At 38.5% G+C, this 27,982-nt stretch overlaps 1 protein-coding gene across 1 annotated transcript; it reads left to right on the top strand.

The window, feature by feature from the left end:
- Positions 1-67: 67 nt before the first annotated feature.
- Positions 68-27,982, top strand: SLC30A7 (solute carrier family 30 member 7; the record flags this gene model as incomplete). The annotated part of the gene is made up of 11 exons (XM_082484046.1): positions 68-147; positions 322-423; positions 5,254-5,367; positions 6,793-6,880; positions 8,526-8,652; positions 9,590-9,745; positions 11,192-11,242; positions 13,444-13,579; positions 24,685-24,775; positions 25,116-25,265; positions 27,935-27,982. 11 exons carry the CDS (start codon positions 68-70, stop codon positions 27,980-27,982), a joined length of 1,143 nt encoding a protein of 380 aa, XP_082340172.1.

The following is a 27,982-nucleotide window of genomic DNA, read 5'->3' as shown; positions in this document are numbered from 1 at the left end:
CCGCCTCGCTCCGCCCCGCCCCGCCCCGCCCGCCTGCCCGGCACGCCGCGGCCCCGGTGCCGGGAAGATGTTGCCCCTCTCCATTAAGGACGATGAATACAAGCCGCCCAAGCTCAACCTGCTCAGGAAGGTGTCGGGCTGGTTCAGGTGAGCGGCCCAGGGCGGGACGGGACGGGCGCAGTGGGGGCCGAGGCCGTGGCCGACCCCCAGCGGAGGGGCTGGGGAAAGGGCTGGGCTGCCCGGCGAGCGGGTCCGGCCTTCCGCCGCTGCCTGCCACTGGGTGTCGGAGGCGGGTTGACCCACTGTGTGCTCCGTGCGCAGGTCCATCCTGGCGGACAAGACCTCCCGCAACCTCTTCTTCTTCCTCTGCCTCAATCTTTCCTTCGCCTTCGTGGAGCTGCTCTACGGCATCTGGAGTAACAGGTACCGGGCGGGTGGGGGGGCTGCGGCGCGAAGCGGGGCGGCCGGCGGGGCGGGAGCGGCCCCCAGCGCGCAGGAAGCGGCGCCTCCCGCCGCCGCCAGTGCCACGTCTCCCTCTCGGCGGGGCCGGGGCCGTGCGGCCGGGCCTGGCCTCCCGGGCCGCCGTCCCGAGAGGCCGGTCGGCCAAGAGCGTCGGGGGCTGCTGGAGAGCTTCCATCCCCCGCCCGCCTCGGGAGCGAGCGGGCTCCGCCATCCCCTCAGCCAGGTCCCAACGGCCCCGGGGGCGGGGGGGCGCTCCGGCTTGGGGGCGCGACTCGGCGCGTTATGGAGGAACGCTGTTCCGAAGGGGCGCCTTGCCGGCCGGCACTGCTCGGCGCTTTGCCGAGGAGGAAGCCTGGCCGTGGGGTGAGTTACAGGACCTCAAGGGTCGTAACTGTGCCCTGCCTGCCGCTTGCCACGGAGGTCCTTTGTCGGGGAACGTGGCTTCGTTTGTATGTTGGTAGCGGGGTGGCAGAACACCAGCACTGCACCAAACATCCTTGTCGCTGGGTGAGAAATGGGAGTTAACGCGTCCTGGTATAGATAGCTACACGGTACTTTGTGTAGCACATAAATTCACAAGAGGCAGAACAAACAGGAGGGGCTTCAACTAAATTTCTACCGAAAAATCTACATGAAATATAAAGAGAAATGCAAAATTACTTTAGTACTGATGTCTCACGAACAGGTAGAGAACAGACAACGGTAGTACTGCCTCTGTCATGCTTCGTTCTTGGTGGAGTTGTTTTGTGGTGATATTTCAGTCTCTAAGTCAGTACTTCAGAATGAAGTGGACAGGCATGGAAATGGCATTTAACCTCAATGGTGTGTCCTTCCATATGGACCTTGAAGTTGTCTTTATCAAAAACTGTAGTATGGACACAGATTACTGGGACTCTTAATCAAGAGTCTTGAGTGAAAGCAGCAATGTGGATTTGGAAACAGTTGCATCCTACCGTTTATCATTTTTTTCTGAATCTCTCAAACTGTACTGTAAAATCCTTAACCTTGATTGCATTAATTGCTGCTGGAGCACTAAGAAGAACACAGTGCCATCTTGGGCACAGGCTATCTTGGCAATGTTCAGACCATCTTGAATATGCTTGGTTTTGACTTTGACATTGATTCACTTTGCAATTGTGTGAGGATTATTGTATGCATAGCCTATTTATTCAAGTATGGGTATTTTAATAGCTCAGGAGACACAAATATTTTTCTCAATGGTTCAGGTATGAAGAGCTTTATGTTCATGTGAGTTTGTTCTGATATCTGTCTTTTAAGCATAATAGGTTTTTTATTTACCAGAAAAAGTCCTGTATATAAGATAATTAAACTGACAAACTGAAGTGACACTTGGCAGAAAGTTGTCACTGAAGAATTGGGCTTACTAGAATTGAGAAGACTCTTACTTATTTCTGTTCATTATAGAGATTAAGTATTGGGATTTGCTGGATAGTTATTAGTTGGACCTCCTGTTTATATTTCGAGTCACTAATTTCAGGTATCTTTATATTAAGCCTAGATTTTTAGGTGAGAACAAAACGGTATCTTAGCGAGTATCTCTTTAGTAGAGAGGAGTAGCAGAGAATGTAATGAGAAATGCCTCCAGTCAAAGCATACGGTTCACGCCTTGGAAGAACAAATATGTAACAAGCAAACAAGGAGCTCTATAGGGAAAATTATTTCATGAGTTTGAAAAACACAGCTCCTTTGCTCTCCATGTGAGAGATGCAGAAACAGGATGTTTGTAAAGGGAATTTTCTGTATCATCTAGGAGCACTTTATTCCACTGTGTCCTATCCTTCGGTACGGCCAGTGCTTGATGCTGCTGCAAGTGTTAGAAGCATGATCTTGAATTCTGTTCTCTGTAGTGTCCTTGATGATGTTAGTGAGCGTAAGACAGCAAGGCTAACAGGCTGTCATGATTATTTGATGATTCTTCCTTTGGCTTCCACAGACTGAGGAATTTATTTTTAATTGTGATTCTGAAAACTACACTGTTACCCGTTTCAATTTAAGTAGATTGCTGTGAGTTCTTTGGCTAGGATATTTGTATTCAAAATCAAATATGTGATTTCAGCCCCCAAAAGTTTTGTTGGCAAGTTCTAAAGGACTTCAATTTGATTTTTTTTTTTTATTCTTTCTTCTTACATTTTCCTTAGTTTTTGTTTGCCAAGTAAGTTGTTTGCTGAGTTCACATAGCTGTAGTATCTGGCTTTTTGTTCTTCAGTTTCCAAGAACTGAGTTGTGTACATAATTGTTCTTAGACAACCAAAGGATTGGGAAAATGGAACTTATGGGACACTTGTAATAACAAATGCTCATCAGTACCTCTGCATCAAATGTGTTTTCAAATATGAAGCAATTTTTGTGTTTGGATGCACATACTTCCTTGCAGACTTACAGAACCTGTTTACGATTAATAATTTAGTAAAGTTTGGCAGCTGTTGTGTGTGATGTTAAATCCAATTTACATACAGCGTACAAACTGATACGAGTTCTACTGACTAACTCGTGAACTAAGTTAAGTTGCTTTGAACTTTGTAGGGTAAAACAGCATGCTAAGCTTTCCCTGTGTTTCTCAATCAACATTGTAGTTGTGCATTGGTCATTGAAATAAACCATTTAAGAAGTGGTCTTTCAGCCTCTTCTTCCTTCAGCTTGTAGATCAAAGGGGAGCGTGGGTCTTCTAGTCAGTGCCTTACAGCTGATAAGGCAAAGATTGAGGACTGATAAAGTTTACAGGCAGTGGGTCATCATTGATCTAATACCACTCGATCATTTTTGAACTGGAATTAGCTTGGATCCATTCAGTTGAAAGCACAGATGGAGCAAGTATTTGTTTGCTTTTATTTCTGTGTGGACATATTCCAGTCAAACTAGAAGAATAATGGTGATCACCAGCAAAAAGAGCAAATAATTGCTATCTTTACACTTAGCAAAATGAAGAAGCAGCCATCCATAGCAACTTAGCACTCTTGTCCACACTTTTATTTTTTAAAATCGTTGCTAGAGTTCTGTGCTCTCAGGAGTACTATTGATGCTTCCTTTGATTTACTGTAGCTTCACCACAGTATATTAACCTCAGATGTGTGTGATCCTAGTAGAGATCAGGATGCTGGAAGCCCTGCTTTTTGTTGTGAAATAATATAGTTACTTATCCCGCTCTCATCATAGTCTGTTATAGTGAGAAGAACTAGATGCATCTTGGATAAATTTCATACCTGTTTATGATTCAGGCTAAAACACTGGCTGAAGGTTTGTGATTGGAAATTTGGAGACTGAGCAGCAATAAATTAAAAAGAACGCAGGTCTGGTGCTTTGGCATTGCCATCAGGGACTGGCTTCTCCATGCAGGTAAAATGTAAAACCAGATGTAAACATAAAAGATGGCTATTTAGTAAAGGTATGTAGTTGTCAAAAGTACTTAACAAGTATATTGTTTGCTGTCCTGCTTTTATTTCAGCCAAAAGAGAATGTGACCTTAGACTTCCCTGTATACTGAAACTCCATTTTTCAGCCTGCCCTACTCCTAGAAAATGTCAAGTTGCTGCAGTGTGAATGAATGTCAAAGGCAAATTCTCATCTGATGATGTGTTATTTCTGAAATAAGATGCTTGAGAGGAAAACTGCTATGCTGAACTAGACTTTACAGTCTTTGAATGTTTGCCATAATTAAAATTATAACTGGAAGACTTCAGTCTTTATAGCCCTAAAATATTTTGTCACAGGCATATGTTTGTCAAAATTTTATGAAACTTTATTTTGATTGATTCTTTGGGTTGGTTTTTGTTTTTGTTTAATGTCTGCAGCAAAAAAAAAAAAAAAAATCACAGAATTACAGAATGGTCAGGGTTGGAAGGGATCTTCAGAGATCATCTAGTCCAATCCCCCTGCCAAAGCAGGTTCACCTAGAGCAGGTTGGACAGGATTGTGTCCAGGCGGGTTTTGAGTATGTCCAGAGAAAGACTGCACAACCTCTCTGGGCAGCCTGTTCCAGTGCTCTGTCACCCTCACAGCAAACAAGGTTTTTTCCTCATGTTGAGATGGAATTTCCTGTGTTCCAGTTTGTGCCCGTTGCCTCTTGTCCTGTTGCTGGGCACCACTGAAAAGACTAGTTTTCCCTGTGTGTGAAAACTTTTCCCAAGTACCAGGTTTGAAAATGGATTTGAGAATATTGCTTTTGTAAGCACTTAGTGCCATCACTATAGTGGTATTGGTAGTCTTCAGCAGAACTGTTACAGAGTTACTGCACTAATTAACATGTATATACACTGCATATAATAGATACTCAAAAGCATTATCTTTAAACCCAATTTTCTTTTTTAACTAGATGTGAAATACTACTTTTACAAACTTAAGTGGGGTCAGTATTTAAACGCTTTTCTAGCTGAATTTGCTCATATAGTCAAACTATAAATCGAGATAGAGGAACAAATACCTGCCACTAGAATTATGTTGGCAAAAGATGTGGCTGTGGGTGTACCTACTCCAGGGGCTTTGGTTTGTGTCAGTGGAAACCACACCCCAGTACCACCAAAATCATATGCGAGGAGGATTTTTTGCCAGGCAGTCTTCCAAAGTGCCTTCCCTAAGCTGACAAAAGCAGGTTTGCCATCATATTTGTATTGGTGATTTACTGTGGGTTTCTTCTCTGTGCTAGCAAAGCTCTGCCTGAAGCTTAAAAACACAGTGTATCCTGCTCACGTGTAAAAGTTTAAATGTGGTTTTTTTCATACTCAACAGGTAGCATACAGAACATAACACTTTTTCTTTTTCCCTGTTCTTTTCCAGTTTAGGTCTAATATCAGATTCTTTTCATATGTTTTTTGACTGTACTGCTCTATTGGCTGGATTAGCAGCTTCAGTTATTTCAAAATGGAGGTCAAACGATGCCTTCTCATATGGGTAAGAAACTTCAGTATTAATGTGTTTTAGTAAATGTCTGGGTGGTAATTTTTCACTGTATGAACAAAACCTTTTTTTGCAGAACATGGAAAAGCTATGTTGAAAGTGTGGGATTTTAAGGTGAGTTATGTAAGCCTTTAAGTTAATACCCCCTAGAAATAGTAAAATAGGCATTGCTTTTGGGGAGCGTGTTTATCACTTCTAAGATCTCTGTGATCGTACTAGTGGAAACAAGTTACACAACAGAAGGTTGCCTTGCGTTGTCGTGTGTTTGTGGCATCAGTGAAGTAAGAGCAGCTGCTCTTTGTCCTCACAGTGCAGTGAGGTACGTTATGGGGAATCTCAGACTGCTGGTGCCCCATATTGCCTTTGGAACTTTTACAAGTGAAAGGAGCTAAGTCTCAGTGATGCTGCACCTGAGATTGAGTCATGCTCATCAGAACCAGCAGGATTCAACAGCTGTGGAGACCATTAACACAGATCCTCAAGGCTGAGGTGTGCCCTTCGTGGATATAGCTGCTGCAGCTGGTTCCGTTTCAGGGGCACATAGTTTCACTTCACATTGCAGTTGTGCCCTATAAAACAATGTTGGTGATACAATATTATTAATTGGGAATACTGATTAATTAACAGCAAATGAGCTGTAACATGGGTTGCTGCATTCCCCATAGCATTACTGACCTGAATGTCAGCGTTTAGCTTCAGCTGTCTTGCCTAAGCATGGATCACGTAGTTTGAAACTTAAAGCACGCTTTAATTAAGGTGGAAACTCCAGTGTGCCTAGAAATCAATTTGGGAAGAATTGGTTGTGCCGTGAACTAATTGCAATGAAAGCAGGTTCTGTATTAATTACTGCTCTGCATTTAAACAGCTGGTGTTCCCTTTATTAGAGAACAGACACAATTTATTAAGTCTGATGTTTGCTACATTGGAATTAAATGTTATTCTAACCTGGCGGCTTTTATTTGAAAACTTTAGTAGCTGAAATAATTAGTTTCGACTTAAAACTTTTACTAAAAATTCCCCTAATAGAGGAGGAGTAAATTCATGCATGGCTGTTTGATATTAAACAGAACTTTACATCAGCAGACTTTGATTACATCTCACATGCTTATTTTACTTTGTGGCTTCCAAATATACGTTTATGCCATAACTTTCTGTAGAGATGATCTTAAATGGTTGACATATTGGAAGTTTTCTTTCATCTAGATCAGGTAATGTCCGATCTAGAGTGGGAAATTGTCAAAATACAACATAGTGCATTTCATATACTCATCTGTAGTTTATACACTGCATCTTTGATTTGGCAAATCCCTGTAGAATACAAGTGTTTGGGAACTAGGTGATTGTACTCCACTCCACTTTTAATTTTCCACATTTAAATGTAGGTGGTAATATCTGCTATTGCTTTTTTGTTTCTTGTAGGTACGTTCGAGCAGAAGTACTTGCTGGTTTTGTAAATGGTTTATTCCTCATCTTTACAGCATTCTTCATTTTTTCTGAAGGTGTTGAGGTAAGTTATGAAGTCAACTATCAATTGTCACATTTCTATCTGTAGAGCATATTTAATGGGGATAAAATTATTGAAATTGATTGTGTTCATAACTGGCTAAAAATCTGTGATTCGAACAGAGAATAGGGCCATCTGAAATTGCTGTTTTGTGACATGGAAAACCAGCTTTTTCAGTGTATCTGTACTAGCTTCTTAAATAGTTTATTTTGATTGTGTGTAAACATTCTGAGATTTACTCTGTCCTTTTCTCAGCCAGTTAAGTATGTCATAGAAAGATCTTTATTTCTCATTGTTAAAGGACAAATAAGGCCATGAAGGAAAGGCCAAAACTAGTCACTTAGGGGACAGAAGTTAGTCATAAGAAATTGAAATACATTCTGTGAAGAAGTTGGACTAACTCATTAAAGAAAGAGCATTATCTTCCAAATCTTGAAGTCTGATATAAATGGCAAGTAGTAATAGCTTTAACATTTACAAGGTCACTTTGCTCGAATTTTTTTTTTTTTTTACACGAGGGTTCAGGTGATAATTTCAAGGTTAAAATTTAGATATTGAAGATGACTGCACTGAAGTGAGGTAGGATTAAGAGTGAAATTGACAACTAATACTGATTGGCTTGCATTAATAGTTTTACTTTATAATGACAGATGCACTATGAATTTGTTTAGACTTCTAGTTCAGAATACATTCTAGCATTGTTTTTTTTTAATTAATAGAGAACTGAGAGGAGCTTTCAGGAACATACCCTCTACGTAGATAAGTCTGTAAATACTTCAAAATCAGTACAAACTGGGCTGAAATTGCCTAAAAGCTTGGGAAAACTTCACTCCAAATCTAGAAACAGCAACAAAACTTAGGAGAAAAATTAAAAACTACTACTGGAAGGGTCGAGGGTAATGTTGAAACATCATTCTTTTCCTGCTGGTCTTAGCTCCCATGCTGACTATTCCCTTTGCCTTGTGATGGTGACTACTTTTGTCTCTGTCACTTCAAAATTTTACATCTGCTGAAAGTTTCATTGTCCTGCTCTTGCCTGTACCTTTCATCCCTGTGGACAGATGGTGAATGTTTCTCTCCACCATCAATAGTAATTTACACTCTTCAACATTTAGCTTCAGATTAGGCCTATAAAGTCTCATTGAAAAAAAACTTGCAAAGAAAGTAGGGTTAAAAAAATCAATCTAGATTTTAGAAGTTTTAAAAAATGCCACAATTTGTTCTCAGTCTTCATTTCATTCCCCTCATCCCCTCGCCCTTCTAAGGTGAAAGGAAGAAATGGTATTCTAGGCTCTTGGAAGTTGTTTGGATGACCTGGGCAATCCACATACTACAACAAACCAGAATGTTTTTGTATGGTGTTAAGCCACACATCCCACAGCATAATGAAATCTTATGATAAAATTTAGCTAGACTACCAGAATATTCTACTATACTTTCACAGCTTTAATAATAAAACTTCAGACAGTAAAAATTAGTCTGTGTACCATCCCAAAAACTGAAAGTCCTGAGTAATTTCTGTATATGCGTTTTTGTATGAGAATGCTCCTGTACCTAAGCGTTTTTTTCAGTGCCTTTTAATAATGTAAAGAGATTGTAAAACTCTACATTTGCTTCTCGGTTTGTTTTGTTTGGTTTTTTTTTTTAGAGAGCACTTGAGCCTCCCGATGTGCATCATGAGAGACTTCTTCCTGTTTCTATACTAGGATTCATTGTAAATCTTATAGGAATATTTGTTTTTCAACATGGAGGTCATGGGCATTCGCATGGCTCTGGTAGGATGTCTAATTTTCAGTACAGTTTCCTTTCTTGGCACCCTGTGTTCCAGGATCTTATAATCCTCCAGTGAGAACCCCAGTATTAAATTTTTAATGTCTCTTTAGTGGCAGTCCTAGACACATGTATATGTGATGTGTTGCAATATTGACTTTTACGTTTTATCGCTAGCCCTAGTATGTCACTACTGTACTTCTCATGTTAATATCCATTAACTGGAAGACCTAGAACTGCAGAATCTGCCTTCTGGACCACGCACTCTTCTGCGCCTTATTGGAAGAGATTTATAGAATGTCTCCAGCAAAATTAAGCTGGAGTTAGGTGAGGTCTTGGCTGGAAAATCTACAAAACAGTGTCTGAACCAAATTTTAAGTATGAGATGATTCAGCTTTAGGTGCTTCTCAACTTGGTGTCTTTTGAATTTTAATGCAGAATTTATTTGCCTAAATATATTTAGTAAACATTTGGGGGTTTGTTTTTCTTTCTGCAAAGCTAATCGTTATCTCTTTCAGCTTAACATATAAACCGATATAGACTGGTGGAAGACAATAGTCTTTGGTCGTTAAGCAGCAATTTAAGCTTGAATTTTTAATGTGTGAACAATAGCCTATTTCTGGTTTCTTTAAAACAGCTCTTTTTAATGTGCTTGTATCTAATTACGTGTACATTTTTCAAATTGTCCTAAAAGTGTAGCACAACTTATCTTAGAAGTGGGAGTGTATAAAAGCACTTGACTTCTCAAATCAGGTATATATTTCATGTGGCTGCACAGCATAGATTTAGAGGACAAACACCTTGTGTTAATTTTCTTAACTTATTTAAAGCCATATCTTAAGGTGACTTAAAAGATGAATAGTTTTCGAGCCACTTAAAAACAAATGTAAGCATACTTTTATTCAGTACTTAAATTTATACTCTGGTAATATTTGTTTATAGGGCATGAACACAGCCATTCTCTATTTAATGGTGGTCTCAGCCACGGACACAGTCATGGAGGTCATGGTCACAGCCATGAACATAAACATGGCCACGGACACACTCATGATCATGGCCATAGCCATGGACACTCTCATGGTCAAGATTATTGTCATGGTAAGTACTTAATTACTGTCATAGAACATCTTGACTCAGTTTAAATTGAGTATCAATGATTTACTGAAAAAAAAAAAAAATGTTGCAAGCGTACATGGCACTTCCATGTTGCAAGCGTACATGGCACTTCCATGTTGCAAGCGTACATGGAAGTGGTTTCACTAAATGTGTGGTATGCTATGCCACCACCATATTTTATGGCTCATTTTTTCAGTGTTCACAGTAATGTTATGTGTTGGCAAAAGATAAAATGGATGTATGCTATAGCAATATAATAAAATTAGTTATCAAGTGCTCTGTTTCAATTTTTTATTAAAATCAATAGACAAAGTTGAGCTGCTTTTCTTACAGGTCAAGATATTAGGAGAGGTGAGCAAACAATTTTACTTCTTGTGTAGTTGTAATCTGTTTTAAAACTGGTTATGAAAAAGGTTTAAAATCTTCTCTATAAAGGCAAACAGTCTGTGGAGAGACATCCATGCAAAATGTGATCAGTAGCCTTTGCTACGGGAGAAGAGACAGTCTGGTTACTATCTATTTGAAACAATGCGAATTACTGTAATACAGGGTTGTCAATCCTTTCTGTCTAAGCCACAAACTAGAATTTGATGTGACTGAAAATGCACACATTCAGAGCAGGGAATAGTGTGACAGCTTGCAGACAGGAGGTGACAAAAAGTATAAACATATTTACTTGTCCCTTCCTTGCTGTTTTTGGTAGAAAATTGGTGCTTGTTTTCCAGGCCTTCTCCTGGAGTTGGGTTGGAAAGCAGGAGCTCCCCCCTCCTGCCTCTTCCTTGCTCTCCCCATGCCCTCTACCCCAGTGGAACAGCTAATATAGCTATCTGTTTTGTGCAATTTGGTATTCAAATCAACTTTTGTGTAAATTATTATAGCTCTTCACTAGAAGTCATTCGAGATCCTTTAACGAGCTTTTCTTAAAATATCTTTCTGATGCGTTCCATGGAGCCATTAATCTGCTTGGATGAGAGGATTTTTTTGCTTAATTCTACCTTCTCCAAGTCTTATCCTTGTTGTTTTACATTAGGTATTAATGCTTGCTGACGTGAAATATTTCTGGTTAGCAAATTTGACCTTACTCGTATTGCTTGTGTGTATGGCTTGTATTCTTGAGAGGGCCTTTTTTTGCTAAATACTAGAAAGTTCTTATTTCTCAGTTTGTTTTCATTAAAAAAACAAATGTTGATATTTTAATTTTTATATATATATACATGAAATCTAATGTGTAAAGTGGTATTTTCTTTTAAAAAATGTGTTTTAAGACTTTTAAGTTAATTGCTGCGTTAAAAAACAATAGCTAGACTAAAAGCTAGTCACTGTGAGCTGCTTGTCTGTTCAAGAAATTTCAGAAAGGAAGACCATATCAGCATATACCACTAGAGAGAGCCTTTGTGTAGGTTAATATGCCAATAATTGTCTTCACAGATGACCATTCTCTTGAAGGGATGGCTGGATCCAGCAAACAGATTTTACAAGGTATGATGATAATAAGTATAGCGGTTTATTAGTTTTATCATGGTCTGCCTGCCTGTGACTGTTTGTCGCCCATCTGTTTTAGAGGGTGCCTCTGGGTAAATGCCATGTTTTTTTTAGAGGAGCTATTTTATGAAGTCCTCTTCTGTCTGTAAACAGAGCAGTGTCATATCCTGTGCATAGCTAAGGGTTGAGGCGTTCACTAAAATCTAAATGTAATGCAGTGTCAACACAATTTGAAAGGGAGATCCCAAAAGCTTGGGTTCAGCTTCTGTTACTGATGCTGAAAAATAAAATAATAGAAATCTAGGGGAGTGGTTAAAAGCAGAAACCTAAGGAGCCTAATTGCAATGTATGCTCTGGAAAAAGAAGAGGAGTATTATTAAGAGAGAATGTATTTGAAAAAAATGCAGATTGATAGAATTGTTAAAGGGTACCTTAACTTAAAACTTGCATTTCATCAAGCTATTACAGTTGGTTTAGACAAGATGGTAATTCAGTCTAAATTGCTTGAATTGGAGTCCATGATCTCCTGAGCATTACTGTAAATAAATTACTGATAATTTAGATGTCAGTTTTGAGCTTTGATTAAATTTTTTTTTTAAGTGTTCAAAAGTTAGGGTGAGAAAGTTATATAATGTAAGAGGTAGTAATTATTTGGCATACCCAAATGTACATGCTGTTTTTTCCTATTGGATGATTTTCTGGCTTGTTTGTAGTCCTTGAAAAGGAATGTTTTCAACCTCTTTGAGAATTTATAATATATCGTATTATGTATATGTATACTCAGTACTTCAGTAGAAGATATTTGAAAGTCAGTCTTTTCATGCAATGCACATTGTAAATGAAGCATATTAAACTCAATTTTATATAATTTTACTTTAATTTTTCAATACTGTGGTGGGGTGGCTCTGCCAGCAACTAGACACCTAGCAGCTGCTCGCTTACTCCTGAAGTGGGATATTAGAAGAGTAAAAGCAAGAACTACTCTTGGATTGAGATAAAGACAGTTTAGTAAGTGAAGGGAAAAAAAAAAAACAACAAAAACCAAACCAACAAACCAGGTGATGCAGAGACAATCACTTAACATCTCCCACCAACAGATCAATGCCCAGGAAGTCTCTGAGCAACAGCTATTTTGGAAAGACAACGCCCCAGAGTTTTAGTGCTGATCGTGATGTTACATGGTATGGAATATCCCTCTGGTCAGTTTGGGTTAGCTGTCCTGGCTATGTACCCTCTCAGCATCTTACCTGCCCCAGCCTATTTGCTGCAGGGGCAGAGTGAGGAACAGAAGGCCTTGCTGCTGTGCAGGCGCTGTTTGGCAATAGCTAAAACATCAGTGTGTTATCAACACAATTTTAGTCACAAATCTAAAAGACAGTGCCATCCTGACCGCTATGAAGAAAATGAAATCCATCCCAGCCAGACCCAGTACAAATGTAGGCTTGAAAAATATCACTAAAGAGCTGATTTACAGTTGTGTGTTGTTTTTGTGAGAAGGGATTATGTGAGAATTGTATTCAAAAAGGATTAAATTCGATTAAAAAGATCAAATTCTGGAGAATTGTATTCAAAAAGCTGTTTCTGAATGACTGTTCCCATCATTGCCAGCAGAGTGCTCCAAAGGCTAAATTTTAGCTAGCTGCTAAGTGCTTGTTTCTTTGTCTTTTAAGGTAGTGCATTATTCCTCAAAATAAGAGTGAAGTTGTTCATGCCTGCAGTATTGTTTAATTCTCAAAATTTTCTTATATTTCTTTGCCAAATAACTTCTACAATGTATTGTCAATGAAACATTAGCATCTTTCAAAGCTTTACAGAGCTTTGTTTCCATCTTCTACAATACTTATCATTATCTGTAGGCATCAGGGAACATGAGTTTCTTCACTGTAATATGGGTGGGTATCGAATGAAAAAAAAATTAGCTACATCTCTTAATTGTTGCTTAAGTTGACAGCCATGCTGTGAAATCCCCCTTACTGCTGAGTGCAGAAAGTAATGTAAATTCTTCAAATGCTCTATATTCTACAAATATGTTGAAATCTTGTGATGGCTTTCCATGCGTTTGACCAAAAATTGACCACAAATTTAACAAGCATAAATCACGTTATCTAGTTCTTGCAACTCTTCTCCGTAAACTCTTTGACATCCTCCATTAGCTTCAAGAATACCAAGTTGTAATGATATCAATTAATCTCTTACAGGTGTATTTCTACACATTGTTGCAGACACACTTGGAAGTATCGGTGTAATCATATCTGCTATATTGATGCAGAACTATGGTCTAATGATAGCAGATCCTATTTGTTCAATGTTGATAGCACTACTTATAGGTGTAAGGTAAGCATTTCTATCACTGCTATTTGGTAGTATTTTTGATGCTAGTTACAGCACAAATTACAGCTCAGAAGAAAAGGTTTGTCTGTTACGCTAATAACTTGCGAGGTTTGCTTTTCTTCCAAGAGTGACATGTTACCTTTGTGCTGTACAGCTGTTTCGGTGTGCTCTTACATGAGCTATCTTTCTTTTCCTTTTCTACAGCTACAGCTTTTGCTCTTGAATATGCAAATTTTACCCCTGTTTGCATAATACTACAAAAATGTCTTTCAGGTTCAAACTGTAGAAAGCTTCCTCTCTGTTTTTAGTACATGCTTATATAAACCAATGTACTCCAGTAAATGGAGCAGAATGGCTTCAGGGCAGCAGAGTTGAGCCTGCTGGCACAGGATGTGCCCTTGTCCTTGACAAATCAAGGCTGGCATTTTTTTTTTTTATTTTTTTTCTTATTCCTTGGCAAGAACTGTCTTTTCCTTTGTATTTGTATCCTGAGACATCCTTATTCCTTTTAAGATCTGATGGAAATGCTTCAAGTAATTCTGGTCTTTCCCGGTTGTTGCTTACCAAGATCACTGTAAATGTGAAACTATTTGGATTAGACTGGAGAAGCAAACGTTTCATTCAGCGCTGCTGTTATTGAGGCTTTGCTGGCAGCAGTTTCAATGGTGGCACAGGGCAGAGTGCCACAGTTCCAGTTACAACCTAGTATCTGAACACCTTTGTCTCTTCAGCAGTGGTGAACATCATCTGATTAACAGCAGCTACTTATGTTTATACCATATATGGCACATTTCTACCGTATGCATGGCAGCATTCACAGAATTATTGATGTGAATCTCCCTGTTTATCAAAGTAGGGCGACATGCTTCAGGCACTAAATACCCACAGAAATCTGTGTGCTAGAGATCGCTACTGAATTACCACTTTATATTAAAGTTAATATTTTGACTTAAACCTCCTGTAATTTTGTAAAGGGCAAATTATTACAAAGTAATTCTATTACTGAAATCTCAAAAAATGGGAAAGAAAATGTGCACCAAGGGGGAAGAAATTATTGCTGAGGTGATAGCTGAGTAAAACACAGGTTTCCATTACAGTTTGTATTTTAAGGGTCTAGCTTTGTATACAGCAAAGCACATGTGGCATGCCGATCAGAAAATACCACGTGAATGAGAACTTTTTTTTTCTTGCATTTGTACAGAGGTTGGAAGAAGACTACCTTCCATAATAGAGGTTTCATAATAAAGCTGTTTATAGGTCTTCTAGCACAGTTAGGAGGAACGTCTGAGGTCCGTGTTCTATGCTGAAGAAGTTCACTGAGTGATGTGTCTTTCGACCTGATACCAGACCTCAGCCTGTAATACTATTTTGTTGGTCCACAACACTGTAAATGGTCTCTAGAATCATTATGCTGAGTGCAGTCAGCTGCATCATAGTCAGTAGAAGCAAGCCTGCATTTCTTGGAGACTGACACATTCTGGCACAGCAGAGGAGCAAACGCTAATTGCAGGGTTGGGTTGGTTTTTTTTTTAATTTTTTTTTAAGCAGTCCAGCAGACTTAACTACTGATGGCTTTGCTTGAAATGCACTTAAATGAAGTCATAAACAAGGTGACTGGCAGTTTCAAATGGATGTTCTTTGAGAGCTTGAGTCCCCTTTTGTGTTGTTTGACTTTAGTAATCTTCATTTACACTTCTGGGCATAATAGCATTGTTTATTCTGCCTTATTCTTTACTATGGTGTGTGTGTGACGTGCTCTTCTAGAATTAATGCAAAAGATTTTTCAGATTTTCCCATAAGGTGATTTTTTGTAATAGTAATATGGTGACCCAAATGCTGGTTGGTAAGATATATAACAGTTTTGTCCGTAATCTCTTCAAGTCACCTAAATCTAACCTAGAGAAAAGATGATTCTGAAATTTTGTGAAATTTAAAATTTGAGGAGAAACACTTTTTTGTTTACAAAAAGACTTTAAACTGATAGTGGCACGAGCTGTGTCTAATTGTTTTAAATTGACTGTTTGCTGATGGGGTGTGTGTGGGTTTGAGGTGGGGAGGAGGATGATGTTCAATATCTAGTATAAGAATTCCTGGTGGCTTCTGTGGACCTACTTGCAACCTTGATAAATAATTTGCGGGGGGATTTGGCTTTAGATTAAATAATTGTCTCCTGTTTCAGAGTAACGTTTGTCAATTTTATTTGTGCGTAGCAGCCCACTCGTGTCCCTTTCACTAGTTAAACCAACTTTGATGAGTTGGAGTGGGATAAGAGTATGTGTGTGCCCCACCAAGTGGATGGACCCATGCATGTGTGTTTAAAAATCAGGATCTCTTCTTTGTGACTGTAGTAAAGCAAGCATAGTTTTGAGCTGGAGATGCAAAAGCCAGTCTGGTAAAGTTGTCCAAAAGTTTTAATGCTGTCTGGGGACTTTCCAGTAGTTGGGACTGTAAAGCTTTGCTTCTTCCAAATAGGGTTGTGTAAAAGCCTCAGGGTGCTGCCTCTTCTTACTTTAGTTGATTAGTTTAAATCTAAATAGTGATTTATTTTATTGCTGATCTTCCAAAGCTCTTTTGCACGACTCCACAAGTTAAGTATATGAAATCGTCCATTTCCATTTTAATTAGCTGCTTAGACCTCTGGTTCTACATTAAATGTATTAGTTATTAACTGATGAACTACAGCAGGCAATACTCTACTTACTGCTGTTAATGTTAACCAACAGCTTTTAGCGAAAGCTAAACCTTGGGCCTGGATTGTCTTCGATGTCTTTGAGTACACTGAAGCTTTAAAATAGAGCAGCTGAAATGTCACAATCTGCATGGCAATGATTTTGCTCTTGGCTGTCAACTTTTTATTTGGGAAGGAGACTTCTTTCCTCGGAGGATGTCTTTTTGCGTGTGTGTATCTTTGATATCTTGTTGTGCTGGCCTTCTGTCACTTGTTCTCAAATGCTAAATTACTGTATTGGATTAAGACTTGCCTATAGTACAGGTGCTTTCCTATCATCAGGAAAGTTTCTTAGCAAACAGTTGTGAATATTGCAGATGGCTACATGAGTGTAAATCTAAAGTCATGGTGGGAGAGTGGTCCAGACTTGTATCGTTTCTGTTAATTCTGACAGTTTTTAGGTAACGAGGATACATTAATCTGAATGTTACAGTCTCGAAACCCCGCTGGTTGTATATGAAAATAAAGTATACATTGAGCAAATTATTTTCATAAAGTTGGAAATTCCTAATAAAATACAAACTGGTAAATGAACTTTTACTCATATTTGTTGGTGGCTTTCTCCTCTAAGGGGAAGATCCTCAGACCAGTCTAGATTACAGTATCACTTTGGATGTGTGTTTAGTCTAAGTAGTAGGTAGGCTCTCCAGTTGGAATGAGCTTGCATAGAGATGAATTAGGACAGAATTGTAGATGTAAATTCGAAACAGAAGTCTTCTATAGGTTAAACAGCATTCTTGTAAACAGTATGATAAGGTACCTTGAAAGAAGTCTTTGGATTCCTCGCTTTAAAAAGTAGTTTTCTTAATCAGCTGAACAATCTAGGATGCTATCACTATTGGGATTTGGGAAAGATTATATTCTTGCAGTATAATGGGTATTATTGAAAGTATGTATTCAGAAACGTCTGAATTATTTTCAACAAAAAGGTTTATTTTCTGACGCTGACCTCTATTTAAAAGAGGGATTCTTGTGGGAGTAGGTGGAGGAGGAGCAAAGATAATGGTGTGACAGTAGTTAGATATGTGGGTTTGAGACCAGTGAGAATTCGTTCTGTCTTTTTAACAAATTACATTGGCATGGTTTTTGGCCTGATGAGAGATTGTCATAGGAAGATCCAAGTAATTCATTCACTGTATAACCAACTCACAGCTTTTATATCCTGTAAAGATACTATGATGCAAGTATACAAAGTAATCTAGAAAGTAATTAGATTAAAATGGAAAAATAACAGATGTTGAATTTGGATAGTATTTATGAAATTATATGGTATTTTCTCTTACTTCCTTGAAATAAGCAAATGAGTATAGTGGAGTAACAGAGTTACCACCAAGAACATTCAGGCTCTCAACTCTAGCTGCTTCATTAACCAGTTACGTGTTGAAATTTTCTTGAAATTGAAAACAGTTATCTTGCTGAATTTTTGTTTCAAATTTTACAAAAATAAATACTTTCAATTTTGTAATTTTCCTGGAACTGATGATTAAACATAGTTTAATTTAAAAATACATAGTGCACTTACATTTTTAGTGTATTTTAAAGTGAATAATTAGCTGTTGCAATTTACTTATGCCATTGTAGTAAGCTGTGGGTTTTCTTGAAAGTCTGATGGTACTGTGTTCATGCAGGTCATTAGATTTTCAATGCAAAATGCATACATTTTATGAACATGTATAGAACATTTTGTGTAGTCCAAATGTATCAGGCAAAGACGTAAGCTGTACTTTTTCAGTTTAAGGAAATTAAACCAAACTCTATCATGTTTTTGATTCTTCATGTACAACTAATGTTTGAGATAAAAAGTTGAATGAGGTGATGGTGATAAGATGTCTTTAGAGGTTCATGAGACTCTTTGAGTTGCATTTTAATAGCTTGCTTTTTGGCAAGGAAATTTTCAAGAAAATATTACAGGAGAAAATAAAGACAAACTAAAATTAAGAAATTAGTGTGTAATCAGTGAATTTAGTGTTTCACACTTGGTATATTTTTAGTTGTTTGAGGGTTTAATGAAGGGGGTTTTTTGCCTTTTTTTTTTTCCTGAATAAAATGTGCATATACCACTTAACCTGGTACTGATTTGACTTCAATCATGTGGTCTGATTTTGACTTACAGAGTGTGCAGGGCATGCAGGGCATGGGTACAGGGTAGGTTTGATCCAGGGCTTTTTTTTTTTTTTTTTTTTTTTTTTTTAATCTGTATTCTTTCAGGGATATTTATGTATACAAAGAGGGAATAAAGGCAGAACATAAATCCTTATTCTCTTCTGTGGAACTATGTCTAATAAGCCAGCAGAATATCAAAGCAGTTGCATGCGAGTGCAGAGGGGGATTGTTGCTTTTAATACAAGATTGCTTTTGTCTAGGTGAAATAACTGTTCATTTTATGTTGAGCGTTTGCTTGCTACAGTGTTGGGCAGCTCTCTTATTTACTTGAGTCTTGCCTGCTCCTATTAGTGGGTCTTCTCCTCTGTTCAGTTTTCTGACATCGTGGCAACATTTGCCAAAAGAAATCACAAAAATATCTGTATAAGATGACCGAATAACTTATTGTTGCAATATAAAGCTGTGCAGCCTCTAATTTGTAACCTACTTTGCCTTGTGCAGACGCACGAAGGGTTGAGCAACGCCTCTTCAGAGAAGTCAAGCAGTGCTTCTAATTGAAATGGTTGAGCCTTCCTGTAGACAACATCTCTAATTAGTGCAAATTGTCAACTACTGACACGGCTGCTCTGTGTTGCTCCTGTGATCCTTCACTAAGGCTGCTCTAAGGTGACATATTCTCTGCATAACTCCTCGTGAGTTAGCGCAGAACATTTCTGGCTGCACAGTGAAAATGCGGTGTGAGATTCTTCTGAGGTTGTTTTCACTGAGAAACAAATACACTTCTGAGCTTAGTGGAAGCAGAAATTGGGTAGCTTTTACTAAGAGTATAGAAAGGTAAGATCGGCCATTTCCCTTTAGCAGACTATGACTGTCTACATACATCCCAGTAAAAGCCCATCTTCAATAGGTATTAACAATATTTCTATATAATCCTACTACATCTCATGCTTTAAAATTTATCTTTTTGGAGGAAGAAAAATAGCCCATATATTACTGTTCTGATATACAGAAGCAAGGGCATGAAGTCAGATACTTTCCACTTCGCAAATTTCATTATGCTTTTACCTGCTGTAGAAAGTTGTGTTTTCTCCATTTATGTGTTTATCTGTTGAGCCTTGATTGAGCCTTGATTGAGCCTTGACGAGCAGAGAGCTTGGTAGCTCTATTTGTGGTTTCTCTATTGGAGGGCTGTATCCTGTAATCTTTCAAAATCTCTGCATCATAAAACTATCGCCAATTCTGAAGTGTGAAGCTGGGGGGGGGGGGTGGTTATAGGTCTTGAGTGCTCCTGGATGCTACTGGTAATATCTCATGCAAGTGTCCATTTAATTATACAGCATAAATAGGACACACTTAAAATAGATGAGAGTTTTACTAGCATTTTAAGTCTCTTTTAAAAAAAAAAAAGGTTGGCTGTTCCATAGTTGTTCAAGTTGACAGTCTTCAAGTATTTTTGCAAGGTGTTTTCCTTGTAATTTAATGTGCCTGAATCAATAAACAATTTCTCAAGTCTCTAAACTGCTTTTAATATTTAAAACTAAATAGTCATTTAGTTTTCAGCCTTACGATTGTAAGCTTTATTCTGAAATGTTGAAGCAATTTTAGTATTTCGATCAGCTATGTGAAATTAGTCATCAAGCAAAAGCCACAACTCCAGTAAAAAGCAAGAAGTTTGTCCGAAACCACTATTGGAGCCACATGTTTCTAGAAAGGCACCATAGACTAAATATGATACTAGAGTGGATAGAGCATGCAGACCACATATTAAGTGGTCAAAGAAATGAGGCAATTTATTTCAGTCATGTAGTGAAGTTGTTTCCATGGGTTACATCATTTTTACATACAGTCTAGAGCTGCTTCAACTTGATACAAGAAAGAGAAACATGAAAGTGATTTGGGGGAGGACATGCCTGTAACATTTGGGGTATATGCCTGTAATGTTTGGGGCATAACAGTATAAAAAACTACTTTTTTAAATGAAGTGCTGCACTCATTAAGGTACAGAAGGAATGTTCTATAGCAAAACTCGCCAAACTAGCATGCTTGGTGGTGGTGGTGTTTTGAGCCGGCGCTGCTAAATGCAATGCGCTACCTGTATTTTCAGGGTAATGATACCTGCCAGCCTTGCTTGAGAATCTAAGTACTACATTGTTATTATGAGAACAGACAATTTCAAATTGGAAAAGTAAATGTTAAACCTGTGATCCTTGTCTTGAGCAAAGCCTGCAGGCTGATTAAAATTCCCATTGCCTAATAGAAAAATTTTATTCAAGTTAAATTTCTGAAACAGTCTGACAGTCTTGGCACTGCAAATGTGGGCTGGAAAAAAAAAATAATTGAAATCTGGCCGTAGATTTTCAGCTATGGTACTTGAAGAACCATAGCTGGTCTTGAGTCTTAGCAGTATTTGTTTACCTTCCACAAACTCTATCACAAGTATCCTCTGTTTTCTGTACTGCTGAGGGCACTAAATGTGTTTCCTGCTGTGCTGTCACTGCAGTGACTGTGTAAAGGGTTCTTTACCCCAGAGCTGTTTTCAGCCTTGCTATCCAAGATCATGACAATGCCGGAGTCTTGCTAGCTACGCCTACAAAAACAGTGGCATAAACAGGATGGGACTGGGATGGGTATGAGTGTTATCTGAATGTGATGCAAGTTGATTAAGAATGATGCTTTCACTCTTCATTGTTAATCAAGCCATGAGTAGTAGTGGCAGGCTGGATTTATTAGATTCATGTCAATGGCTTTTATCTGTTTGAACACCTTTTGCTTCCCCTGTAACAGTGTATGTGAAAGTGTAACGTGCTGCTAACTCATCTTTGCGCACATTAACCACTTTTGCTGTTATGGCTTTTGTAGAGGGTATGTTCATGTCCTGCGTCTTGCTGTGGGTTAGTGCCTCTTTCAGATTCCATTGTCTTGTAAAAGAGTGTGATATTTTACATTCAAGGCTTGGTAATCAAAGACAATTGGAAAATTGTCTCTGCTTTTGCAGCAAAGCTTACAGACAGCTGATGCATGAAAAAATTCTCCACTTGGTGAGGGGGAAGTACCAGTGCAATAGTTGCTGCAGAGACAACCACGTGCATTTTGCACTAATGACTAATCCAGAGAAAGGAAAGCTTGGTCAAATTCTCTAACCACATTTTCAGCCTGCTTGGTATTGTCATCTTTCCTAGTGTTTTCTTCAGTCACATGAGATGGAACTAATATTTCTAGTGCCTCCTGGTGATTAAGTAATACTGTTTTTTGGTGTTTGAGAAAAGAGCTTACTATGTGGAGTTTTGGTTTTTAATTAAAGGTTTTGTACTTCAGTAGTATGCATGAAACAATGGAAAATCTGAGACATCAGAAAACTGGATTCTATAGTTTGTCATGTTAGTTTGGCATACAATAGAAGACTACCTTGTAAGATAGCGTCCCTTTGGACGCAGAGATGTGTGTATGGGCTTCTGTGCTCTGACGGCACTTGTGAGGGCATATCACATCACTGCAGCTGTCCTTTGGCCTTTTCAGCTTTGCAAAAGATAAATTTGTAGGTGAATGCTGTGTGTTAAGTTGGAGAAGGGAGGTGTGACCTGGGATACACCAACTTTCACCTACAGTATCAAGCCACATCCTGATTTACTTTTATTCTTTGGACTTTTAAGATGTTGCTGTTTCAGTTAAACACCATGGCTTTAGCTTTTTTGTGAAGTCTCGATAAAAGTGTAACTTCTGCAGCACAATTGCCAAAAACTTGCACAGGAGGCTTCTTTCTTTAAGCTTTAGTGTAGAGCCATTAAAAAACATGAATAGGTGAAATCTTGCCAGCAGGGAGACTATCTTTTAAGCTGTACCACCTATACACCCATACTAGGAGTGGAGTGTCTTTCCTCGTTCACCTTTCTGTATATTAGTTGATTTTGTGCTAATGGTTCCAATATGTGCTGCTTAAAACTGCATTGTATTGCCTGGCACGGAGAGACAGTCTTTGGTGCTTGTACACACCCTGCTGATTGCTTAGGCTTAACCTTGGAAGATCAGTTTCTTAGGCAACAAGGTTTTCAGAATAAAGCAGTTGTTGATTTTTAAATGCATCTTCAGCTGAAGAGCTCTCTAACGAGGTTTTAACTTCCTCTTTTCGATGTGCATCCTGTTCCAGAATGAATCAACCAGTTTCACTGACCAAATCCTTTTTTTGGAATGGGTTAACATCCCCAGCCTGCTAGCCTGAAATTTCCTGTAGGCTGTCTCTGCAAATCTCCTACTTGCCAATTCATTTCCATTCCATCAGATAATGTACATCAGTTTTATCAAATAATGTAAATAAGTTGTGCAAATCAGAGATTTTTTGGTTAGATTTCTTTCCTGGATATTTTTTCACTCTTAGTAGTATGTTCCAATAAAAAGGCCAGCTCCTACATTCTCCATTCCTTTAGTTCTTTCCCTGGGAAAAAATATGCAGCCTGTGTGTGTCTGTGTTTTGAAGCCTTTGGATGCATATGTTAGAGGGGCCTTGTTAAATTGACGGGGATGGAGTCACTGTTCAGAAATCTTGTATTCAGTTTACATCCTGAACTTGTGTGTTGGTCTTTCAAGGTTTTTATGAAGAAGCAAACTTGCATTTTAAATAGTGAGTTAAACTGAAATCAATTCAGCAATGGAGTATTTTGGCAGCTCCAGCTCCCTTTGATGTAATGCTTGTGACATGGATATTATTTAGTGAGATGGGTCCACTGATAAGAGAACCTTTTTCTGTAAACTTCTGTAATCCACTGTCTGTAGAATGTGACACTCTAATTAAGCTTCCTTTAGACAGATTGACAGTTATTGCATTGCGAAATGTTTAATTGTCTTGGTGACAGGTCCACTTCAGGCGACTCCTGCCTGCTCCTAATTGCTTCTTCCTATTTCTGAACTGATTCCTCGGTAGCAGTGCAACTGTGTGAGGCCACGTGATGAAGTGCATCAGGCAGTGACTTCGGCTGGAATAACCAGTGTGCGGGCAAGGAGACTTAATTTTAGGATGGTTGTTTTTCCAGAGGTTCACTAGACAAGAGTCATGCACCCTCTAATGGCTGAGGATTAGCCAAGGAGTGAGCTGAGCGGTCGATCAGCCAGCACTCCTTCCATGTACAAATGGAACCATCTCTTTAAAAATGGAAAGGAATGGTTAAGTCATGCTGTTCACCATCTGCGAATATACAGCTGGTCTATGCAGTGCGTTCCACATCGCTTCATGAGATTTTAAATAAAGCTTCTGCGGTTTCCTTTTAACAGGCAGCCCAATTAATCTCTTAGAAATGTTTTCTGGTTGCGTTTAATCCCATCACTCCATGTACTCCAGCTGTGATGCCAGTGCTGAACACTGAACTTCAGCTTACAATTTCTGATTTATATGCTCTTGAAATTATATTGCTATTTGAGTTTCAGTATTGGGCTATAGATATTTGTCATCCTTTTGAAAATTTTAGGATGCTCTACTAAGGCAGACATGATGCACTACTCCTAAATAAAAAATTGCCATACTGAATGCTTAATAAGACTATAAATTTTTAGTGGAGGTTCAGGGTATGGGCTTACCGGTCTCCTGGTTTTATTTAAAAAAAAAAAAAAAGGGAAAGTAATAATAATAAAAAATATTAAATATCATCTTAGTTGGCTGATTAAACAAGATCATTTGGTCAAGAGGGAACCTGTAATTGCTTCTACATGTTTAATCCTTGAGCTTGAATGAGACCCTACACTTAGTTCACTTCAAGAATATGCTAAATGGTCTGGTTTGGACAAAGTAACTTTGTTGTAGCTGGACTGGTCCATGCTAATTTTGTTTTATGATCTCCCCATTATTATCTTAGTTCATAAGAAAAATATGCCTTAAGCCAGACACAAAAGCAAAAGCCATTTCAGTTGCATGTTTTTATGGTTGGTTGTGAGTGAATGCCATTGAAGTAGGTTTGGTTTTGAGCTATACTTACCAGCTGCTTTGTCGCGTAACTTTAAAGACACTAAGAGATTTCATCTCAAATCCCATGATTAAACTATTAATTTTGTGACTGTCCACCAGTTGTCTCTGTGGAAAACCTGGGGGAGAAGTAATCTTGCCCTTAGTAAGACCACATAGCAAGTTTGTCAATCCTTTTATTCTCTGCACCAGCTTTTCATGGCAGCTTTCTCAGCTTCTGGTGAAACAACTAAAGAAAAATTCTTCAAGAGCGTTAAGGAATGTTATGTTGTTCTTTGTTCTGCATCTTTTGAAAATGTAGTAGTGGCTAACTTCCTTTTTTCTTTCCAGTATTGTTCCACTTTTAAAAGAATCCATTGGAATTTTGATGCAGCGAACACCTCCTTCCCTGGAAAATGCCCTGCCTCAGTGCTACCAGAGGGTGAGCTCTTAGACCATTTTTGCCTCGGGTCAAGCTGTTGACTGAATGAGCCTCAGCTGTGTGTGTGAGGGTATTTTGTGATGTTTTTCCAGTAACGCCTATGGCAGGTTCCTTAAACTGTGCAAATGCAGCAAGATACAAAATTATGACAGATACGTACAAGCTGTATGTTTTCACCGTCCTTACAATTACGGAGATAGTAATAAGAAATTTAAGTGAAATATCACAAATTGCACAGTGGACTAGAAATAAAAGAATGCATCGGCTTTTATAATATTTTCTGTGGAAAAAAAACATAGTACAGCTAAACATTTTCTGGAAAATTTGCTTGTATTTTTAGGTGCAGCAGTTGCAAGGAGTTTACAGTTTACATGATCCACACTTCTGGACCCTCTGTACTGATGTTTACATAGGGACTTTGAAATTATTAGTAGCTCCTGATGCTGATGGAAGGTGGATTCTAAGCCAGACTCACAATATTTTTACTCAGGTATGTCTCATCAGTGGAAATCACATCTCAGGGTGTAAACTGCCTGTCACGTGGTGGGACATTGTAATTCTTATCAAGAAAAATTAAATATTTCTGGTTTTGGTATCAGCATGTTTTGAAAAGCTTCTCTGCTCCAGCTGTGTAGAACAATTTCAAAATATTCAGTAGTGTAGATGGAATTGCTGTACCTCTCTGCATTAGTTTTTGATGCCACTTAATGGAAATAACAGCTGTGGTTGTCTGAGGTGGATCAAATTAAGCTGAAACCCATATATTGACCTATGAGGAACCAAGAAAATAGATGAGGCTTCCCTCAAGATAGGGCTTCCGACCACAGGCTGGACCTACTTAAGTTTTTCACTGTGCTGATGCTGTATTTGTTATTCATTTCTGTACCTCTAAGAATCCATGCTCTTTGCATATTTCGTTGTCTTTTAGTAACGTGGGTGCTGTGGTGATCACTAGTTAAAACCTAACCATCAGTTGTCATGCTGTGTTCCCATTTATTTCCCTACAGGTTATTCTTTTTTTATATAGCTAGTGATGTATTTGATAGCACTTGGAGCTGGTATGAAATGCTGGAATTCTTGTGAGAAAACTGCGAGAACAGAAACTTTATCAGAAGTTGGTAGTTCTTGCCTTAAGATTAAAATCTTACAAATTTCAGAATGATTTTTCCCTTGCTTCCTTATACTTTCAACCATTAAACATGAAATTCAGTTTGGCTGCCTATTCCAGTGTAGCTACTGGATATGAATGCTTGACAAGTAGAACCTAGAGCCTATCAAGATAAAACAGAAAATTCTTGTCCAGCAAGAGAACTTTGTGAAGAATAAAGTTGGAAAATTTCTCTTTCTCTTATGCTATCCAGAGCCAAACATCCTGGTTTTATTCTTGATGCTGGATGACTGCATTTGAAAGAAACTATTACATTTTTTCCATAATGTCCTTTCTCTGCTTTTGAGCAACAGAGTTCTGTAGCTGAACAGGAGACAAATGTTCTGGTTTATAACCAGCGTTTTAGGTAACAAAGTATTGTCAGCTAAAGAGTAATACTTTGGAGATATGTAAATTTCTGACTTCTCGAAGTCAGTTGGGCAGTGAAGAAAGGGGGCTTCTCATCAGATATATTTAATACTGTAAATAAAAAACACTTCTGCCAACAGTTTAATTAGCACTTGCATAAATGTTCTTTTCAAAGCTTTCTACCGTGGGGAAAGTCCTTGTGCACTCCTGTGCACGTTCTTTCCCTTGCTCTAAATGTTCTCTTGGGCTACTGTATTGGCAGCTTCTGTATGGGATGGCTTAGTGAATCGTTTATGCATCTGATAAGCGCCCCTTTTATTAACTGCTTTGTAACATTTATTAAAAATTCCAGACTGGATTTTTTTGTTTGTTTTTTTTTATGCATCTTGCACACTCAGTTTCTGGTCTCTGAGGAGGAACACCAGTGAAGCCAACCCTACAACGTGCTGCCTGAGTACATGACTTCTTTTGAACTCCTTGAAGTTTAAGGAATTTTAAAGTAGTCAGTCATGGGGAACCCAATCAAAACAAACTCACCTACTTGTTTTTATGTTAGAGACTTGGGGAAGGAGGATTTGTTCATAAAATTTGGTCCTTTTTGAGATGTTCCATCGCAGACAGCTCTAGATTACTGAGTAGGTAGAAATAAGTCTGCATGGCTTATTCTACAGATTGTGTAGTCTGAAACTTAAGGGATGCTTTTTGGGAAGGACTATGCAGAACATTCTGTTACATTAAAACCAATTTTACACCTCAAGTCTCCAAAGGATTGCATTTCCCGAGTGAGTCGTTAGCTCTTCAGCTGTTTTGTAGCTGTGCATGAGCCACGTGTCTAGGAAGGGAATTGAGAGAACAAGACCTGTCATTTTTTTTTTACCTAAGCTATGGTAATCAGTGGAGGAACGCTTGGAGCAAGTAGAGATTTTTCTTCTCAGTAATATAACCAGTGACCATCACACCATTGCTGCTGGCCTGCCACCGAGGTTAAAATTAATGACTACATGATTTTTTTTTTAATGCTGGTTTATACTGAATGATAACAAAACTAAGCAAGTCCACCTAAGCCTAGTTTAACAGGATTTCTGAGGAGAGAAATGCTTTCGTACAATCCACATATCTTTGTCAAAAGTTATTTTAGTGTGTCAGGATGACGTGTAAATTCACTGTAGCCATTGTTGTTTCTTGCTAAAAATCTTAGTGTAGAACTGGTTCGAAAAACAAATCCCATGTTACGCTCTTGTGCTTAGCTCCATTTTAAACTGACAGCTCTTCAAACAGCTTGCTTTTGAGGAAGTTAAACTTATACAAAAGAAAGTAAGGATCGCTTTTGTAGCTTCACGTGTGACAGTTATTTAGGCTGAATCAGAAAAGGTAATGTAGGAAAGCTTATGTTAATATATCATTATGTATATACACATGACTGTGTGAAGAACTGTGTATTCATACAGTGCTCTCAAAGTTTGTAGGTTTCCAAATTGCCAGTATCGTAGTGAATGATGTGCTAAATATGGAAGATGATTACAGAAAAATAAGATACGGAGTTTTTTTGCTCAGTAACTTAGCGATGTGTGGACTAATGTTCAGGACAGTTAAATTGCTTTGGCTTTACAGGTTTTTATTAACTCTCCTTCTCTTTTCCATAGGCAGGAGTAAGACAGCTTTACATACAGATTGATGTCGCAGCCATGTAG

The sequence above is a fragment of the Vanellus vanellus genome (genome assembly GCF_965231255.1).
Source record: "Vanellus vanellus genome assembly, chromosome: 5".
Lineage (NCBI taxonomy): Eukaryota > Metazoa > Chordata > Aves > Charadriiformes > Charadriidae > Vanellus > Vanellus vanellus.
The sequence above is the reverse complement of the archived record's forward strand: the minus strand, read 5'-3'. Positions and strand labels throughout refer to the sequence as shown.